This window comes from Cannabis sativa, chromosome 5, assembly GCF_029168945.1.
Source record: "Cannabis sativa cultivar Pink pepper isolate KNU-18-1 chromosome 5, ASM2916894v1, whole genome shotgun sequence".
Taxonomy (NCBI): Eukaryota; Viridiplantae; Streptophyta; class Magnoliopsida; order Rosales; family Cannabaceae; genus Cannabis; species Cannabis sativa.
The window spans coordinates 424061-441200 of NC_083605.1; the positions used below are offsets into that span (position 1 = coordinate 424061).

The window sequence follows — 17140 nt, forward strand, 5'->3', positions numbered from 1 at the left end:
AAATATAAACTCATTTAATGATGTACTAAAAAATAATGTAAATGTAGCGCATAGTAAAATTTATGTCAATTTTAGCACAACATTTGCTATGATATAAAATTTACATCACAATAAATACTATTTTTTATTTATATTTATATCATTTGTATTATTTTATTAGTATAATTAACTATAACATTAAATTATAATTTTTTTTTTATTATTATCTTACATATTATAATAAGGCTAATTAAGATTTTTATCCCCTACACTTTAACATGTACCAAATCATGCTATTTGAACTTTTCTGGCCGTAAAAAATTCTCCCTGAACTATTGAGATTGTTATATTTAAAGACTTTTGTTTAATTTCATTCAATTAAACTATTTCAGTGATTGTTTATCTACTAAACTATGATCCCCAGACTTTAATATCTACCAAATCATGCCCCTCAAACTTTGACATATACTAAATTATGCCCCTTGAATTTTCATTCATGTTAGACTTTTTTTTACTAAAATTAGAAAAAAGTTCAAAAATCTAACAATCTCAATCACGTAGCATAATTTGTTACATGTCAAAATTCGGAAGTAAAAATCCTAATTAGTCTTAAAATAATAATAAAATTGATAATAAAAAGTTATTAGTTTTATTTTTTTTAATAAAAACATTAATTAGATATTAAATTTTACACCAAACTTTTACAATTATACATTGAAACACAATACTAAAATTTGATATAAGTCTACTACAAATCTATTTTTTATACCAAATATAACACAATTTTTACACCGAAATTCATATTTTGAAAGACGAGTTGGTGCACATTTACAGAGTTAGTGTTGCTCCTATATTGGCAGTATTGAAATAAATGTTGAAAGGGTTTTGATAATTGGATATGTGGTAATTTGGTGTGTGATTAAATGTATAAAACAAAAAAGAATAAAATAAATGTTGTTCAATTGTTACCTAAGTTAATTTAGTAGATACAGATTGTAAATACTACATATTTTGCCTTTATGTCTCATGTTAAAGTCATTGTTTTTAATACACAAAGAAAAAAAGGAAGAATATTTACACATGCTTTGTTTTATTCTCATCTCAACAAAACAAAACAACATACTAACTGCTTTGTCTAATCTCCCAAATACTTCTTGATGGAACTCTCCTCATATTTGTACCTGTATTAATAAACAAAAATAGACCAACATAAATAATGAAATGAAATGAGTCAAAATGAAACAATAATAACAAAACTTGCTATGAAATACTTCAATGAAAACATAAATATGAGCATTCAACAGAACCACAATCATTATGAGCTATGGAAACCTAATCCAAATAAGCTTGTGAATGTTTACTAATGTAATGATAAATTTCTTCATCAATAGAATGAATGTTATATCATAGAAAATGAAAGAAAAGATGAAGCTGATGATATATATACTTCCGTGAATTGTGTTGTACTAATGAAGAAACTTCACAATTATCCTCCCACATCTATCCTAACTAAAAAATCGTTAAAGCAAAGAAGAAAATTGAAAATTACATTAACACATTATTGAGCAAGCAGCAGCTATTACTATGGGCTTGTTTGGAGAATGTTTTTTTGAAAAGCTCTTTCCTAAAAAGCTACCCGAAGTAGCTTCATCCCAATGAGCTTTCTTAATTGAAAAACTAAACTATGAAGACACCTACCCGATACTGTGGAGTTTTTTAGCTTTTAAAAGCCGAAAACTACTTGTAAAAGCCGTAGTATGTAATTCCTAACAATCTATCCTATCCTATCCTGTATCTCAGCTACCATATGCGATATCAGCAACTACACAATAATCCATGTTGCCCTTTTATAACACGGGTCTGGCATGCTTATTAAGGGCATATTAAATTGATAATCTAGAACAAATTAATAGACTGTTTGTTGTGTATTCAAAGATAGTTAAGAATGTTCAGCAATAGCTTACCAGTGTTCCAAGGGGAGCATGTAATATTTTCCGGTACTTGGTTCCACTGCAATTAGGCTTTGAAGTCGAGTCATTGTTAAGCTATCCATATCTAGTTTGTTACTGTCGAGTTCCTATTGATTTGTTATGCACAGCAAGGAAACACTTTAACTTTCAACAATCAACCTCTTCTGCAGTCTCTTCTCTTGATTAGAAAGGTCCTTGTACAAATTGCTTAGATGCTTAGCTAACCTGTATTCATCACTTCCTGAATGGACAACCTTCAATTCATCTCTACTTCCATTGTTCCTTTTCCTTTCCTGAGATAAAAGTGAGAGGCTTAGTATTGAAGCTCGAAGAGAATCATTCACTTTCATTGTTTCGGTCATTACCCATGGCCTCCCACTTAAAGACACAATAATATGATCTGGATTACTCAGAAAGTTACATAACTTCTCAAAGTGACTTTGGGTATCCAACATAATACAGACTCGAGTACAAACATCTGATGACAAACTAGGAAAAAGAAACGCTTGAGATGCGACCGACACCTTTTCCTTTATGAACTCCATGATTTCGATATGGGTCAAGTCTTTGTCAATGTTATCAACAAAAATCAAATAGTTTTTGACTCCTCCAATGTCAATGTCTTGCCCAGTCTTTTCACAAGGACGACCAATAGCCCATTTGGATAACAAGGTATCACTCAAAATCCACTTGGTGAACTTTGTTTCCTGCTTTAAATGGTGAGAAAAACTAAGATTGTGTGAAATTTTCATCATTGGGGGTTCCCCATGATTATTGTGAGTGACACCTCTGGTGACTTGATGATTAGATCTGCAAGAACCAGTTTTGAGTTTCGCCTTCACCTTACTTAAAAAAGAAGCTACAACCGAATCTATTTCGTCCCTATGATGAACTCTGCAAATTTGTTCAAGTCTTTCAGCAGTAATGTATCCAGCCAATGGACCATGTAGCCAGGATAGAATAAAAGAGCACAAACACTCTTCTTCTCCATTTGCAAAAGAATGTTCACAATGATCCACCTCTTCAACAATTGCGTCGTAGAAGCGAATGTCATCAGTCTTGAAGTGATGTGAAGCGGACACAAGCAAACCCCGGGCAACCAGGGAGCACTCAGAGTCTTGAAGCTGAGAAGATACGGGTCTAAACCTAGAAGCGAAGTCTTTAAAATGATCTTGGTCCTTGAACTCAGCTGTTCGGAAAATGCTGTCCCCATCATCAGGGAAATTGCAGTACTTGATTCTTAGAACGTCACTGTAATCCCCTTCCACCAGAACCCGAACAGTGTACCATGCATCATCCGGGTACGACCGGAACTCCAACCGGGCATCTTCAACGTCAGCCATTCTTCCATTATTGTCGAGTTTCTTGTCTGGAGTTTCATTTATTGCGTCCTTCAACTGTTTTTCCCCAGTAAATCCAATGCATTATGATTTGCAACACCACCATAAGTGTGAAAAAAATTCCAAAAACTTTATTATTGAAAAAGCATTTACCTCTGTCAGCTTCCTCTTTCTTTTATCACCACTTCTCATCGAATGTGAAGTGGATGCCATCCTCCCTATTCAACAACAAATTGAATAACCAATTTCAACCTTATGACTGTTATGAATGTAAATTTTTTTAAGCAACATTAAGTAGTCACCAAATTCTTAAATATAGATTCGTTGAAATTAGTATTTATCTACAATCGAGCATACAAATTCCCCTGCCCCCACTACTTAGTGCTTAACATAAAATTACCCTCAATTTTTTTAGGGCATTAGGCATTTAGTTTTACATCAAATTTCAATTAAATTCTCAAAAAGGGTATAAGTCTACCAACTCATAATGATATATTTATATATGCATCCTCCATATGTGGTGTTTCCCTTACTAAATATTACCCCCATCCCCTCCATAAAACCTAGTAACTAGTTATATCAACATACATTTCTTTGACATCAAATCAAGTAATGAAGATTTTCATGTAGAATTTCCATTGTTAATTATATACATAATAATGAAACTTATAAAAATTACCTTCTTCCATTAGTAGAGCACTTTCTTAGAATCCACCACAATCCAAAATTCTTAGCCAGCCAAAAAAAAAAAAAAACAAGAACACAAATGAGATGATTAAATAAAGCAAAGCGAGAGAAGAGTAGTAGTAAATAATGAGAAAACCGAAACAGAAGACAAATATTTTTATATGAATTTGAGAAAGAGCCCTCCCTTTGAGAGAGATTAAAACAAGAAAGACAAAGAAAGAAGTGGAACCAACCCTAAATAGAGATTGGTATTTTTGAATTAGCTGCGGAGCGAGGGAGGTGTGAGCTTTTCGAACATCATTCTTGCTTGTTTTGTTTGAGTTTTGTTGGATTAGGATATTTTTTGGTATCTTGCTTATGTGAGGAAAGGATTCTTTGTTGCTTTTGTTTGTTACGCTATGTATTGCCTCCTATTTCTCTATATATTTATTTGTGAGTTGTGTAAGATTAGTATTTGGACACCACCTATGTTTGTTTACTTATGCTATTTCTTCTACATCAATCGGTTTGGTCGGGTTATAGTGTATTTTTACTAACTCAATATAAATATTAGATTGCAAATATCTAATTGTAACCCGTCCAATAAAAAAAAAAAAAATACAACTTGTCCAATGATTTTGATCGGATTAATCCGTTTAAATTGATTTTTATTATTTTTTTTCAATATTATTAGTTTTTAGTGTTCAAATAATTGATTTGGAAAAATAAATGTATAGTATACACCTTTTAAGATTAAAATAGTTATAGTTTAAATTAATGTTAAAAAATAAATATAAATTGAATAAACATTGAAGTATTTAACAATATTTTTCAAAAAATAGATTCATATGTAAATTCTAAGTTTCAACTTCAATATTCATACACCATCAAAATTATCAACTATAAATTTTAAATTTCAAATTAAGTATTATAAAATACAAACTTTAAATGTAAAATGGTTTAATTATTAGACGTAATTCATATATTATATTATAGATAATTTTAGTAAAAAAAATGTAAATCGATCTATTCCATTTATTCAGGTTATTTGGGTGGGTTAGAATAATATTCAACCTGCCCAATATATTCATTGGGCGATTTGAATTTTTCGTAAAGTTATTTGAGTTGTGTTTTTTATCGGTTTATTCAATTTGATTTGAGCAGTTTATTTAGGTTGGACGGATTGTAATTTTTTTTTAACAACCCTACTAATTGTGACAGTCAGTAGTCCCGTGATCCGTAAGGGGAAATACCGGGTAAGCTGTGCAATCCCACACTGCCAGGGGAAGGTCTAGTGGATGATTCTAAAACTATGTAGGCATGAGACTACACAGTTGAAGAGGACTTAAATGGATTGGTTGGTACTACCTATATCAACAAGGTGCATCTTGTTTTTCGGTAGCCCATCACGAAAGAACTCCACCGTTAAGCGTGCTTGACCTGGAGCAATTTTAGGATGGGTGACCTCCTGGGAAGTTTTCCTAGGAAGCGTGCGAGTGAGGACAAAGCACGCTGAAAATACTCGTGTTGGTCTGTAGGTTCAGTCATCAATCCAGGAAGCAGTCAGAGTAGCGTACTTGTGTATAAGAGCCATTATTCCGTGGGTGTAAGGACCCAATGGAGGCTTGAAGCGGGGACATTACAAATGGTATCAGAGCCTTGACCCAGCCGGAAGTGTGGTCGACGAGGGCGTCGGACCCCGTAAGGGGGGTGATTGTGACAGTCAGTAGTCCCGTGATCCGTAAGGGGAAATACCGGGTAAGTTGTGCAATCCCACACCGCTTGGGGAAGGTCAAGTGGATGATTCTAAGACTGTGTAGGCATGGGACTACACAGTTGAAGATGGCTTAAATGGATTGATTGGTACTACCTATATCAACAAGGTGCATCTTGTTTTTCGGTAGCCCATCACAAAATAACTCCACAGTTAAGCGTGCTTGACCTGGAGCAATTTTAGGATGGGTGACCTCCTGGGAAGTTTTCCCAGGAAGCGTGTGAGTGAGGACAAAGCACGCTGGAAACACTTGTGTTGATCTGTAGGGTCAGTCATCAGTCCATGAAGTAGCCAGAGTGACGTACTCGTCTATAAGAGTCATTCATTCCGTCGGTGTAAGGACCCAATGAAGGCTTGAAGCGGGAATGTTACACTACTTTAGAGTCTCCAAATAGTCAGCAATAAAAGCTTTACAAATAAGTTATAATTATTATAAAATAATAGATTTTTTTTATTTTTTATTATTTACTTGTTTTGATACTAATCTATATTTTTTTTTACATAAATGTAGAACAAAAATAATATAATCACAAAAAAAAATTATACATTTTGAAAACTTATACATTTTGTATTAGTGTTCTTGTGTATTTGATAAAAAACTTCTTCAACTAGAGAATTAAGGACAGCAAGCTTCATACTATTTTTATTAGGGTGTCCTACCTGTATTTTAAATTTATACATATTTAATAGTTTAAATTTAATTTTTTTTTCATAAAATTTTATTTTGATTACCAAATATATACGATTTCAAACTATAAAATATTAAATAAGTATCTATATCTATATATCTATATAAAAGATAAGTATGAGGCGGTGACGTAGTGGTCTAAAATCTCTTTAAAGTTATTTTTCTTTTTTCTCCTTAATTCTTTAATTTTTTAATATTTTATTAAAGCATAAATTTACAAAATATTTTACTATTATTTTAATATATTTTCTACTAAAATATATGTCTTAAATTAATTATTTTTTAAAAAACACATAATAATAAATATAAACTAAATTAGTAATATTAAAATTAAATAATTATTCAATTAGTTATATATATATATAGATTTGTATTCATAACTATATATAGGAAAATTGTTTTTTTTATAGATAGAAAAAATTTATTATGAATCAAACATTATGAATTGAACAAAAAAAAAACAGGTGTGAGATTATGTAGAAGAAGAAACAGGTGTAAGATTACGAATCAAAATTTTTCATAATGCATTATTTTTATATTCCAATCATATAAAATTGATGTCATCATTGTAGTTCCTATTGATATCCTCAAATTCATAAATTTAACACTTAATTTATCGTTATGTTAGTTGATCAATAAAGTGTCACATGTAAATATAGTATTGGCCAAACTAATAATTCTTTTAGAAAAAATAATTTTAAAAAACAAAAATTAATTAAAATAAATTCATATTATTCAAAAAAGAAAAAAATATTATATACATATTAAATGAAATAAAATCAATTTTTTCATCTTCTTCCAGCTATATTATCTTTACAATAAACTTTTTTTTTTTGTAAAGAGATTAACAATAATTTTTTTTATAAAGTACAATAAACTTTGATTCTCGATTCAAATGCTATTTTTTGATTCTATTTTTATATATTCAAAATTCTCATTCCATAAACTTTCTACTATAATATTTTTCAATCAATGCAACGAAAAGGCAAACTTTAATTCCTGTGTGAAAAATCAAACTCTCAATCTCAATAATCAATAGAAACAACATCAAATTTCAGTTCTCAAAATCTATAAAAATAAGTAAATAAAAAAACAGATCTCATAAACACAAACCCAAATATTAGAACCCCAATAAAACACTAAAACTCAAACATTAAAAACACATGCAATAAAATTCGAACCCAGAACTTAACACACACACCAGAATAATAATTAAACCATGAATGAAGATTTATGCTACTTTTTTTTTTGAATTTCGGTATTTATTAGCAACAAATTTAATATTTTAAGTATTTATGTCATAAATTTTTTAATAGTAAAGTTAAATTTTAATATAATTTTACTAAGTAATTATTATTAATTAAAATACACAATTTGTTTTTTATACATAATTTAAAATATTTTATATATCTGCCACGAAGCGCGGGATATTTACTAGTTATTAAAAATACAAGGTACTAAATATATTTTTTTTATGAAAACACAAGGTATATATTGTTATTATTATTATTATTATTATTATTATTATTTTGATAATATATGCACAATGAAAATAAAAGATTTAATTGGTGGGATAAAAAACCATGTCATCTTTCCTGCTTTGTTGAAAATTTACTCATTTGAAATTGAATAAAGAAGGAATTTCTCATTGTCACAGATGTTCAAAGAAGTATCACACATCAATTACTCCAAAAACACAAAAGCTTTACATGTTGAGATCACTAACACAAAAACTGAATCAATACATTACAATTTTTAATCAACTCAAAATCTGTATTTGGATCAAAAGCTCCTAATAGAAACCAAACTCTTAACATAGAAACATTCAAAAAAAGCAAATGTGTTTCCATCCCAAACAAACTCTCTACACATGTGTCTAAGAAGGTTGTAAGACACCAACTTCGTTTCAGTCATAGAATCTCTCCAGACTTTGATTAAAATATCATCCTTCTTCGAAAATGGTAACACACGAACTTGATTTTCAAATTTTGTAAGGTGAACATATTTGGTACCATTCAAGGTTGTGATACAAAGGGTATTGGCATTGGCTTTCCAACACAATACAAGTAAATCATTCCACATTGACAGGTGAGGCAAATGACAAGTGAGCAAAGCTCCAAGTGGAAAATCTAAGATGAGGCCAAATTTCTCATCCCTCATGTCAAAAGTCAGTATATGTTTATATTTATCATTAAAAAACTTCACAAGCCAGTAACAAACACCTCTCCAACATAAACCATCTTCAAGTGTAGTACCTCTAATAATGTCCTTAATGTTTTCCCTCATGATGATCTCTCTCCAAGAATCAGAACCAAGTGTGTAGACCTCAACTGTGCAATCTTGATCATAACATCATTTTCCCAAGAGTATTTACTTGTAAAATGAGTCCATCGCAGTGATATAACCGATTATGTTGATTCTCATCATTGCACCTTTCATCATGAATAAGTGGTAAACTAATATATCTTGTGATAGGTGTAACAGAATAGTTCACCACAACATCATCATCATCATATATTACAGTCGATGATGGGTATGAGATTAAGTGATCACTAACACGGACTAAAGGTCCTTTGAAAATTAAGGATGTAGAGGACTGGTTTTTGGTAATGGAGAGGTGCTTGGAAACAAATGTTGGGTTGTTGATGAAATCCGAGATCACCCAATAGTAAAACTTGTTCACAAATTTTAACTGAAGCACAGAATGGGGAGGTACCAAGAACAAGATTTCCATTAATATATCACTTGGCAAATCAGAGAAGCTTGCCATGATCTGCATTAACCATAAATGGACTTTCATATATTAAAACTGTCCTAAAATCACACATATATATCAAACTCTTGAAGTTGAAAGAAAAAGACTAATAAGGAATTTAATCAAACAGGTGGTAATAGAAATCAACATACTGAGTAATGAAGTTTCAAGATTATTTAGTATGTATTATTAACAGAATAAACAAATCAAATTAAGAGAATGCATGACATTTGTCTTTCTTTTTGAACAATATATAATCTTGAAATGAAACTTTTCAGAATAATAAGAATTAAAGAGAAAATGGAGGAGAAAATACAAACCAATGAGGTTGTAATCGAAGCAGGGAGAAGATGAAGTTGAAAACCAAAGAATTAATCTTGGAGATGAGAAATGGACTTTCTTTCTCACAAAATTCAATTTCAAAGTTGTGGCTCGGTAGATACTAGTATAACTAATATTGAGAGATTAGTTTTGGAATAATGGAGTTTGATCTTTAAAATTTATTTTTTGTTTTTAGATTAGTATTACATAAATTACCACGTGACAATTTTTAATTAGTTCAAGTCATTAAATTTTTTATTTTTTTAAAAAAATTGATTTAAATATACCAATAAGAAAATTACACTTGGATAATGACTTAATATTTAATGGTCAGGTAGCTACAGGGTTCCAAAAATATAACTTAGGTATTAATACCGCTAAAAAATTAACTTATATATTTATTTATAACTAAGAAGTACTTATGCCGCAAATTACTCAAATTATAACAATACAATAATTAAAAAATTAATTAAAAGATTACATTTATTATTCTTTCTAATTAATACTTAAAAAATGTACATTCAATTTTTTTTAAATTTATATAAACTAGATTGATGTTACGTGTAATACATGTCTAATTAAATTTTTTTTCGTTAGATTCAATTAGGTAATGTTAAATGCAATACATGTTTAATTTTTTTTTTTAATTAGGCAACGTATTTCAACGTTGTGTGTCTGATTGAGGAAAATTGTCTCTTATTTTAATTCAAAGTTAAACCAATAAAATTAAAAAAAAAAAAAATAATAAAAAGTCATTTTTCTTATAGTGTGGTTGGTGAAAAACTGGTTCTTCTCAAAGAACAAGTATAAGTTGGATGAGCTGGTTTGCGTTTGTTGGGAAAGCATGAAATAACAAGTTTATAATTGAGAACTAAAACAAATACTCTCACTCTCTCTTAAAGAGAAAATGATGAATACATAACGTGATCTTATGGTCAATTATAGGGTATAATAAGCTTTAAATAGTATATGTTAGATTGTTAGTATTCATATAAAACATGAAAATAAAAGATTTGAATGTTGAAAATGCAATTATTTGAAAAGATGGTAACTTGGTCACAGATGGTCAAAGAAGTATTACACAACTCTTTTATAAACAAATAAACAGTATCATCAATCATTCCAAAAACATAAAAACTTTACATGTTGAGATCACTAACACAAAAACTATTTTTGATCAACTTCACCTCTTCTCTTAATGGAAACCAGAGTCTTGACATAGAAACATTCAAAAAAAGCAGCTATGTTTCTAGCTAAAACATAAAAAATCATGGAAATTCCTCTAGGAAAGTTGCAAGACACAAACTGTGTTTGAGTCCCATAATCTCTCCAGAATTTGATTAAAAAGTCATCATTCTTGGAAAATGGTAAAACACGAAAATGACAGTCTAATGTTGGAAGCTGAACATTTTTGGTACCATCCATGGTGGAGATGCAAAGGTTGTTGTCAGTGTCTCTCCAACACAAAACAAGTGAATCATTCCACACTGATAGGTGAGGCCTATCATCAGACACCAAAAGTTCACCAACTGGCAAATCCCTTATGAGGTCAAATTCCTCATTACTCACATTAAAAGTCAGGACATTTTCATATGTATCATCAAACACAACAAACCAGTAACAAACACCATTCCAACATAAACCATCTTGTAATTTAGCACCCATAATACCAACTATTACATCTTGAGACATGTTGATCTCTCTCCAAGAATCAGAACCAACTGTGTATACCTCAAATGCATAGTCTTCATCGTCGAACCAGATGGCGACACATTTGTAATCATTGGTTTTAGAATCAAATTCAAATCCTATGTTGGTATAAGGACCTTTAATTGTAGTGTTCCTTGGTTGTGGGAGAATCATGGATTCTTTCAAACAAGGATTGCATAACATCATTCTCCCAAGAGGATTTACTTGCAAAATGAGTCCGTCGCAGTGATAAAACCGATTCCATTGATTCTCATCATTGCACCTTTCATCATGAATAAGAGGTAAACTAATAGATCCTGGGACAGGTACAACTGAATAGAACAACTTAACATCATCATCATCATCATCACCATCATCATCATCATCATCATCATCATCATATATTATAGTCAATAACGGGTATTTGATTAAGTGATCATCGACATGGATGAAAGGCCTTTTGAAAAGTAAGGATGCAGAGGACTGGTTTTTGGTAATGAAGAGGTGCTTGGAAACAAATTTCTGGTCTTTGATTAAACCCGAGATCAGCGAATAACAAAACTTGTTCACAAATTTAAACTGAAGCACAGAATCAGGAGGTACCAATAACATAATTCTCCCCAATATGTTTCTTGGCAAATTACAAAAACTTGCCATGATCTGCATTAACCATAAATAGACTTTCTTATATTAAAACTGTCCTAAAATCACACCAAGGATTAAACAAGGCTTACTCTTGAAAGAAAAAGACTAATAAGGAATTTAGTCAAACAGGTGGTAATAGAAATCAACATAATGATTAATGAAGCTTCAAGATTATTTAGTATGTATTATTAACAGAATAAACAAATCAAATTAAGAAAATGCATGGCATTTTTCTTTCTTTTTGAACAATAATCTTGAAATGAAACTTTTCAGAATAATAAGAATTAAAGAGAAAATGGAGGAGAAAATGCAAACCAATGAGGTTGTAATCGAAGCAGAGAGAAGATAAACTAGTGAACAAGAGTTTCCTTTGAAGTTGAAAAGCAGAGAAGAAATCTTGGAGATGAGAAATGGCTTTTCTTTCTCAGAAAAACTCAAAAGAAAAAAGATTTTCAAACTAATTGTTTATATACAAATATAATTAATATTATAAAAATATGCAGAATTTTTTTTTCTTTTTTTTTTTAAAAAAAATGGAATTTGATTTTGATCCTTAATCCCTTTTTTTGAGACTCTGTTTACTTACTGATAATAAAAACATTAATACATTTTCTTTTTGTTAAGGAAATATTAAAAAAAAAAAAAAGAGAAATTTACATGTTATACTAACTTTTGTCATTTTTTTATAAAAATACTGTCAGACGGTATTTTTTACTTTTTTACTGTGTTTTTTATAAGTTTCATACTCTAGTACTATATCGTGTTAAGTTTTCACTGGTATTCTACTGGTGTTTTTTAGTTGTTCTACTGTTGTTTTGAGTTGTTTTGTTTTGTGTTTTACTGGTGTTTTATAAAAACACAGTATTTTTGAAAAGATTTTCGTGTGACAATATTTTTGTAAAAATTAACCCAAATTCCAATATTTTTGTAAGTTTCCTAAAAAAAATTGCTAAAACAATTTTTTTTATTTAATTATTCTTTGTTTTTTCAAAAAAAAAAAAAAAAATTATATAACAATATACAACAACAACAACAAAAAATTAGGAACAGTAGGTAACACTTTTGTTTTTTAATTTTTACAAAAATGAAAGTAAAATTTGTGTTTTTAAGATTTTGTTATTAAAAAATAAAAATGTGTTCTATAACTATTTTTGTTTTTGAATTTTAAAAACAGAAAATAAAAGTGTATTTTATAATTTTTATTTTTATTTTTTGATTTTATTTAAGCTAGTTTTAGATTCGGATTTGGGATCAGCGTCATGGTCAGTGTCCGGGACTGGGGCCGGGGTCATGGAATGAAATTTGTAACAATTTTGACAATTATGATGATGAATGAAATTCGCACTCGAATTGATTGGGAGATTAACCTTGTCTCGAAGATAACCTGATACTAACAAGCTAACTGATATCACAGATAGCTCGAGATTGTTGGAATCCCAAATGTGTTCATTGACCTATATGTATTATGCTACTCGAGAGCCAAAGGTAGCAAGTAGCAACGGTGGAAGAGGTGGTGGTAGGGATGGACATTTTTCCCATGGAAAACAGGATGGGGACGGAGATTATTTTTTGTGTTCGAATGTTAAACGGGGTGGAAATAGAGACAACACAGCTCGTTCCGAGAGAAACTCATTTAGTATTTTATTTTATATTTCTAATAATTTTTTATGCTTTATAATTTATGTTTGTATTTTTTTTAATATATTAGTATATTTTTTATAAATTTAAATTTTAGATAATAATTAGTTTATTGAATAAAATTAATATGTAATATTTTAATTTTTATATTATTTAATATTTTTATATATTTAAATTTTTATTATAAATTTTATTTTTTTTTATTAGAGGAGTCCCCGCCTTGTCCTAGCTTCCATTAAGAGATTTCCTATCCCATCACCTATGAAAAATAAGCAAGGATGAAGATTAAAATTTTTAACGGGGAAGGGGACAAAGGAGCACTTCCCGCCAATTCCCCGCCCCGTGTGCATCCCTTTCCCTAGGTGGTGGTTTGTTGACGACAATGGCGGCAAAAAAAGTGAAAGAGTGAGTAAGTGAGCCACAACAAGCCTTTGTTGTGTTTTCTTATCATATGAGCTAATGTGGTTCAGTCCTTCACTCATTTATTAACTCAACTTAATTGAATATAGCCAGGCTAATTGATCTGAACAGATACAAGTTTATTAACTCAAACTTAATTGAATATAATAGAAGTATGAAAAATCATAAACCTTGCTGAATCAAACTTCTATTTAAGCCTATAGGCTACAACAAATCAAAAACAAAAAAGAAAAACAGAATGACAAAATAACATCATTATGGGTTAAGAAACTCAGTTCTTCTTTTCCTCTTCAATTGCCTTTTTCTTTGATCCAGATGTTGCCTGTGAATACAAGAAAGTTCCAAAAATGGCAATGGCTGATCCAAGAGCATTAAGAGGCCTAACTGGATTTCTAAACACCAAAACAGTAGACACTATAACCACCACCCTCTTCATTGTGTTCCCAACAGAAAATGTCAATGGACTAATTTCATCAAGAGCTTGGTATGAAGATTGATTGTAAAGATGGTAAAACAAACCAGAGATCAAAACCCATGTATAGAATGTGTAAGGTTTTCCAGCAGAAGCAGCAATGGCCTGGTGATACCCTTGAACCCATTGAGACCCTTCCACAAAAATGGCCACTGGAAATAGATAAAACAGTGAAATTATACTAATCCAACCATATAAATTAAGCCCATTTACTTCCTTAAAGCTCTGTAAACTCCTTTTGGAGTAAATATTCCTCAAAACAAACCCAACATTGCTAATCAAAGCACCCCACAAGCCTTGGGGATTGAAAGAAACCTCAGTCACTGCAGCTAAACCACAACCCATAACAATGGGGAGAATAGAGAGCCATACCTTTAAAGGGTATGTATCACCTAAGAAAGAGGAGAATACAACAGAGAAAACAGGCTCTGAAGATTTGATGACATGGGTGAACGAAACAGCTACCTTGGAGAATGAAACGCAAGCTGAAATGTGACCTACTGTGTGGAACAATGCAGGTCCAAGGAGAGCAACAATGAAGGGTTTAGTGATTTTGGGGCAAGGTTGGAGCTTTAAGGACCAGAGAGCTACCATCCAAATGGAACCCACAAAGAGTTGAAAAGAAGCGAGAAGCCATGGGAATGGGAAGAGATTCAAAGCCTTCTTGTTGTAGATGTTGAAGACAATGTTCTGGAAATACCAGAGGCCGAAAACAATGGCGAGCTGAACCTGAGTGGCCTTCGATTTTGGGGTTGGGGTTGAAAGGGGAGAAGCTGGTTCTGCTTCTTCTCCGTTGGAGGAGGAGGCTGCTCTGGGAAGAAGATGGTGGATGCGACAGATGGGGTTGAGTGAAAAGGGGAAAGCTTTGTGGGCATTGGTAATGGCGGCTGTGGATTGGTGAGGGAGAGATGGGTAATGGAGGGTGTTGGTGGTGGTGGTGGTTGTGGTTAGAGGGTATCTATATCTACGGTGGAAAGATTTGGTGGTGGTGGTGATTGGGGTTATGACATTCAAAGCAACCATTTTTGTGTGTATGAGAGAGAAATAGGAGTGTGGAGGCTATGGCGAACGAGAGAGAGAAAGAAAGAAAGAAGGAGAGGAATAGGTAATGAGATTGAGTGGATGGTGGCCTTTTTTCTGTTTTTGGTTAAAAGCTGTTGAAATTAGTTTGTGATAAATGGAAGAATTCAACCCAAAAAAGAAAAGAATACCATATTATTATTTTTAGGTTAGGATTTTTGCCCCAAATCTTGATAGGGTAAGAATTCGAGTAGTATTCATGTTGTGATGTATAATAGGTATACGTTTGACTTGAACATCACCCGTTTAATAATTGTGTTAGAAAATGAAACACAAACACGACATGTTTATAAATGGGTTGACCTCTATAAAAATTTAGGGACACGATTTTATATAAATTAAGTTTGAGAATACGGTTTAATATATGGACAATTGTCATGTTAGTAAAATGTAATAGAATTAAACAAAAGTCATTGAGTTTATAATCTCAATAGTTCTGAAATTTTTTTAACACCCTAGACTTGATAATGTAAAATTTGAGTAATTTTTTTGCCTTTATTTATTATTACAATTATTATTATTATTATTATTGGTATATAAATTCAGATGATGTGTATATAGCATAATTTTATAAGCATATACCAAGTGATTTTTGTAAATGTATTTTAAGTCACATATGCATAATCAGAAAATAGAATCAATGGCCAAAGGACCACTTGGACAAAAAATTAAAAGAAAAAAGGTAGGTCTTAAATGAGACATTTCGAAATCACTTTCCAAAACAAAGTACATATATATGTTTTAGTTTGAATTAATATTCACCTTCTCCTTACAGAAACATCAAACAAAACTCTTTAAGAAACAAACCAAATAAATTAACATGTTGAATTATGATTATGAAAAACGAAAGACCCAAGGATGTATGAAATAATAATGGAAAAAGAAAAACTCCAATGTATGATTTTTTTAAAAAATAAATAAATAAATAAATAAATTGTGTTAGGCTTTGTTATATTGAGTTTGTGAATGGTTTCATTTCACTGCAGCATATCATTAATATGTCATAACAAGATTTGAAAATTTTACTCATGGCTTCTTTTTGTCAATCTTATGTTATTTGTGGTCTGAAAAGATTGCATATTTTAGAGTTTTGTTATATCAAACAGAAATCAATCATATTATCTTGAATTGTGTACAAGTTTGGATCATTGGTAAGTTATCTTGAGAAAGAGGTGACAGGTGATACCAGAAACATTTCAAACTTGAGTTAGGTAATTCAGTACCTGAATTAACTGACATATATAGACTTGGATATATACACTCTTATAAACTCAATTGACTGAAGTAATTAGTAGTAGTTAACATAGTGAGTGAGAAACTGTGTGATCCAAATGGTCAAATGTGCCTTTGAAACCTCAAACAATTTTATAGAAATGACTTTTACTTCCTATTTTTTAGAATTGTCTGATAGAGTTAGGTAATTGTATGACTTACTTCCTATTTTTTAGAATCACCTTTTTTGTGGTAACTGATTCCCGAGAGGAACTGCCCTTTGGTCAAACTTTATTCGATCTTCAACAATAGAGAAATACAAAAGAGAACACAAGAGTTAAGCGCTCATCACTCTGTCGTTCCATCTATTGTGCCTTTGAAAAACTAAAGACTTTTAGTGCTCTTCAATGTTCAACAAGTTTAGGTTAGGTAATGCCTAAAATTTTCTCTTGTTATACTCTTGGTGAACATATTAGTCGATTTCTCATTGG

General features: G+C 30.9%; 3 protein-coding genes across 4 annotated transcripts; all 3 read right to left on the bottom strand.

Annotated features, from left to right (window-relative positions):
• Positions 1-931: 931 nt before the first annotated feature.
• Positions 932-4430, bottom strand: LOC115717198 (uncharacterized). 2 transcript variants are annotated; one of them, XM_030646158.2, is made up of 5 exons: positions 4210-4430; positions 3969-4018; positions 3443-3507; positions 1944-3346; positions 932-1160 (listed from the first exon to the last, which is right to left on the bottom strand). In XM_030646158.2, exons 2-4 carry the CDS (start codon positions 3976-3978, stop codon positions 2090-2092), a joined length of 1332 nt encoding a protein of 443 aa, XP_030502018.2. In that variant the 5' UTR covers positions 3979-4018; positions 4210-4430; the 3' UTR covers positions 932-1160; positions 1944-2089. The 2 variants fall into 2 exon arrangements, with proteins under 2 accessions (XP_030502018.2, XP_060971081.1); XM_061115098.1 differs by having other exon boundaries at positions 3969-3991; positions 4157-4376.
• Positions 4431-10556: 6126 nt separating this feature from the next.
• LOC133037705 (F-box/kelch-repeat protein At3g06240-like) lies at positions 10557-12394 on the bottom strand. The gene is made up of 2 exons (XM_061115099.1): positions 12143-12394; positions 10557-11842 (listed from the first exon to the last, which is right to left on the bottom strand). Exon 2 carries the CDS (start codon positions 11837-11839, stop codon positions 10661-10663), a length of 1179 nt encoding a protein of 392 aa, XP_060971082.1. The 5' UTR covers positions 11840-11842; positions 12143-12394; the 3' UTR covers positions 10557-10660.
• A 1549-nt stretch (positions 12395-13943) lies between these two features.
• Positions 13944-15563, bottom strand: LOC133037706 (xylulose 5-phosphate/phosphate translocator, chloroplastic-like). Its single transcript, XM_061115100.1, has one exon. It carries the CDS (start codon positions 15378-15380, stop codon positions 14157-14159), a length of 1224 nt encoding a protein of 407 aa, XP_060971083.1. The 5' UTR covers positions 15381-15563; the 3' UTR covers positions 13944-14156.
• Positions 15564-17140: the final 1577 nt, after the last annotated feature.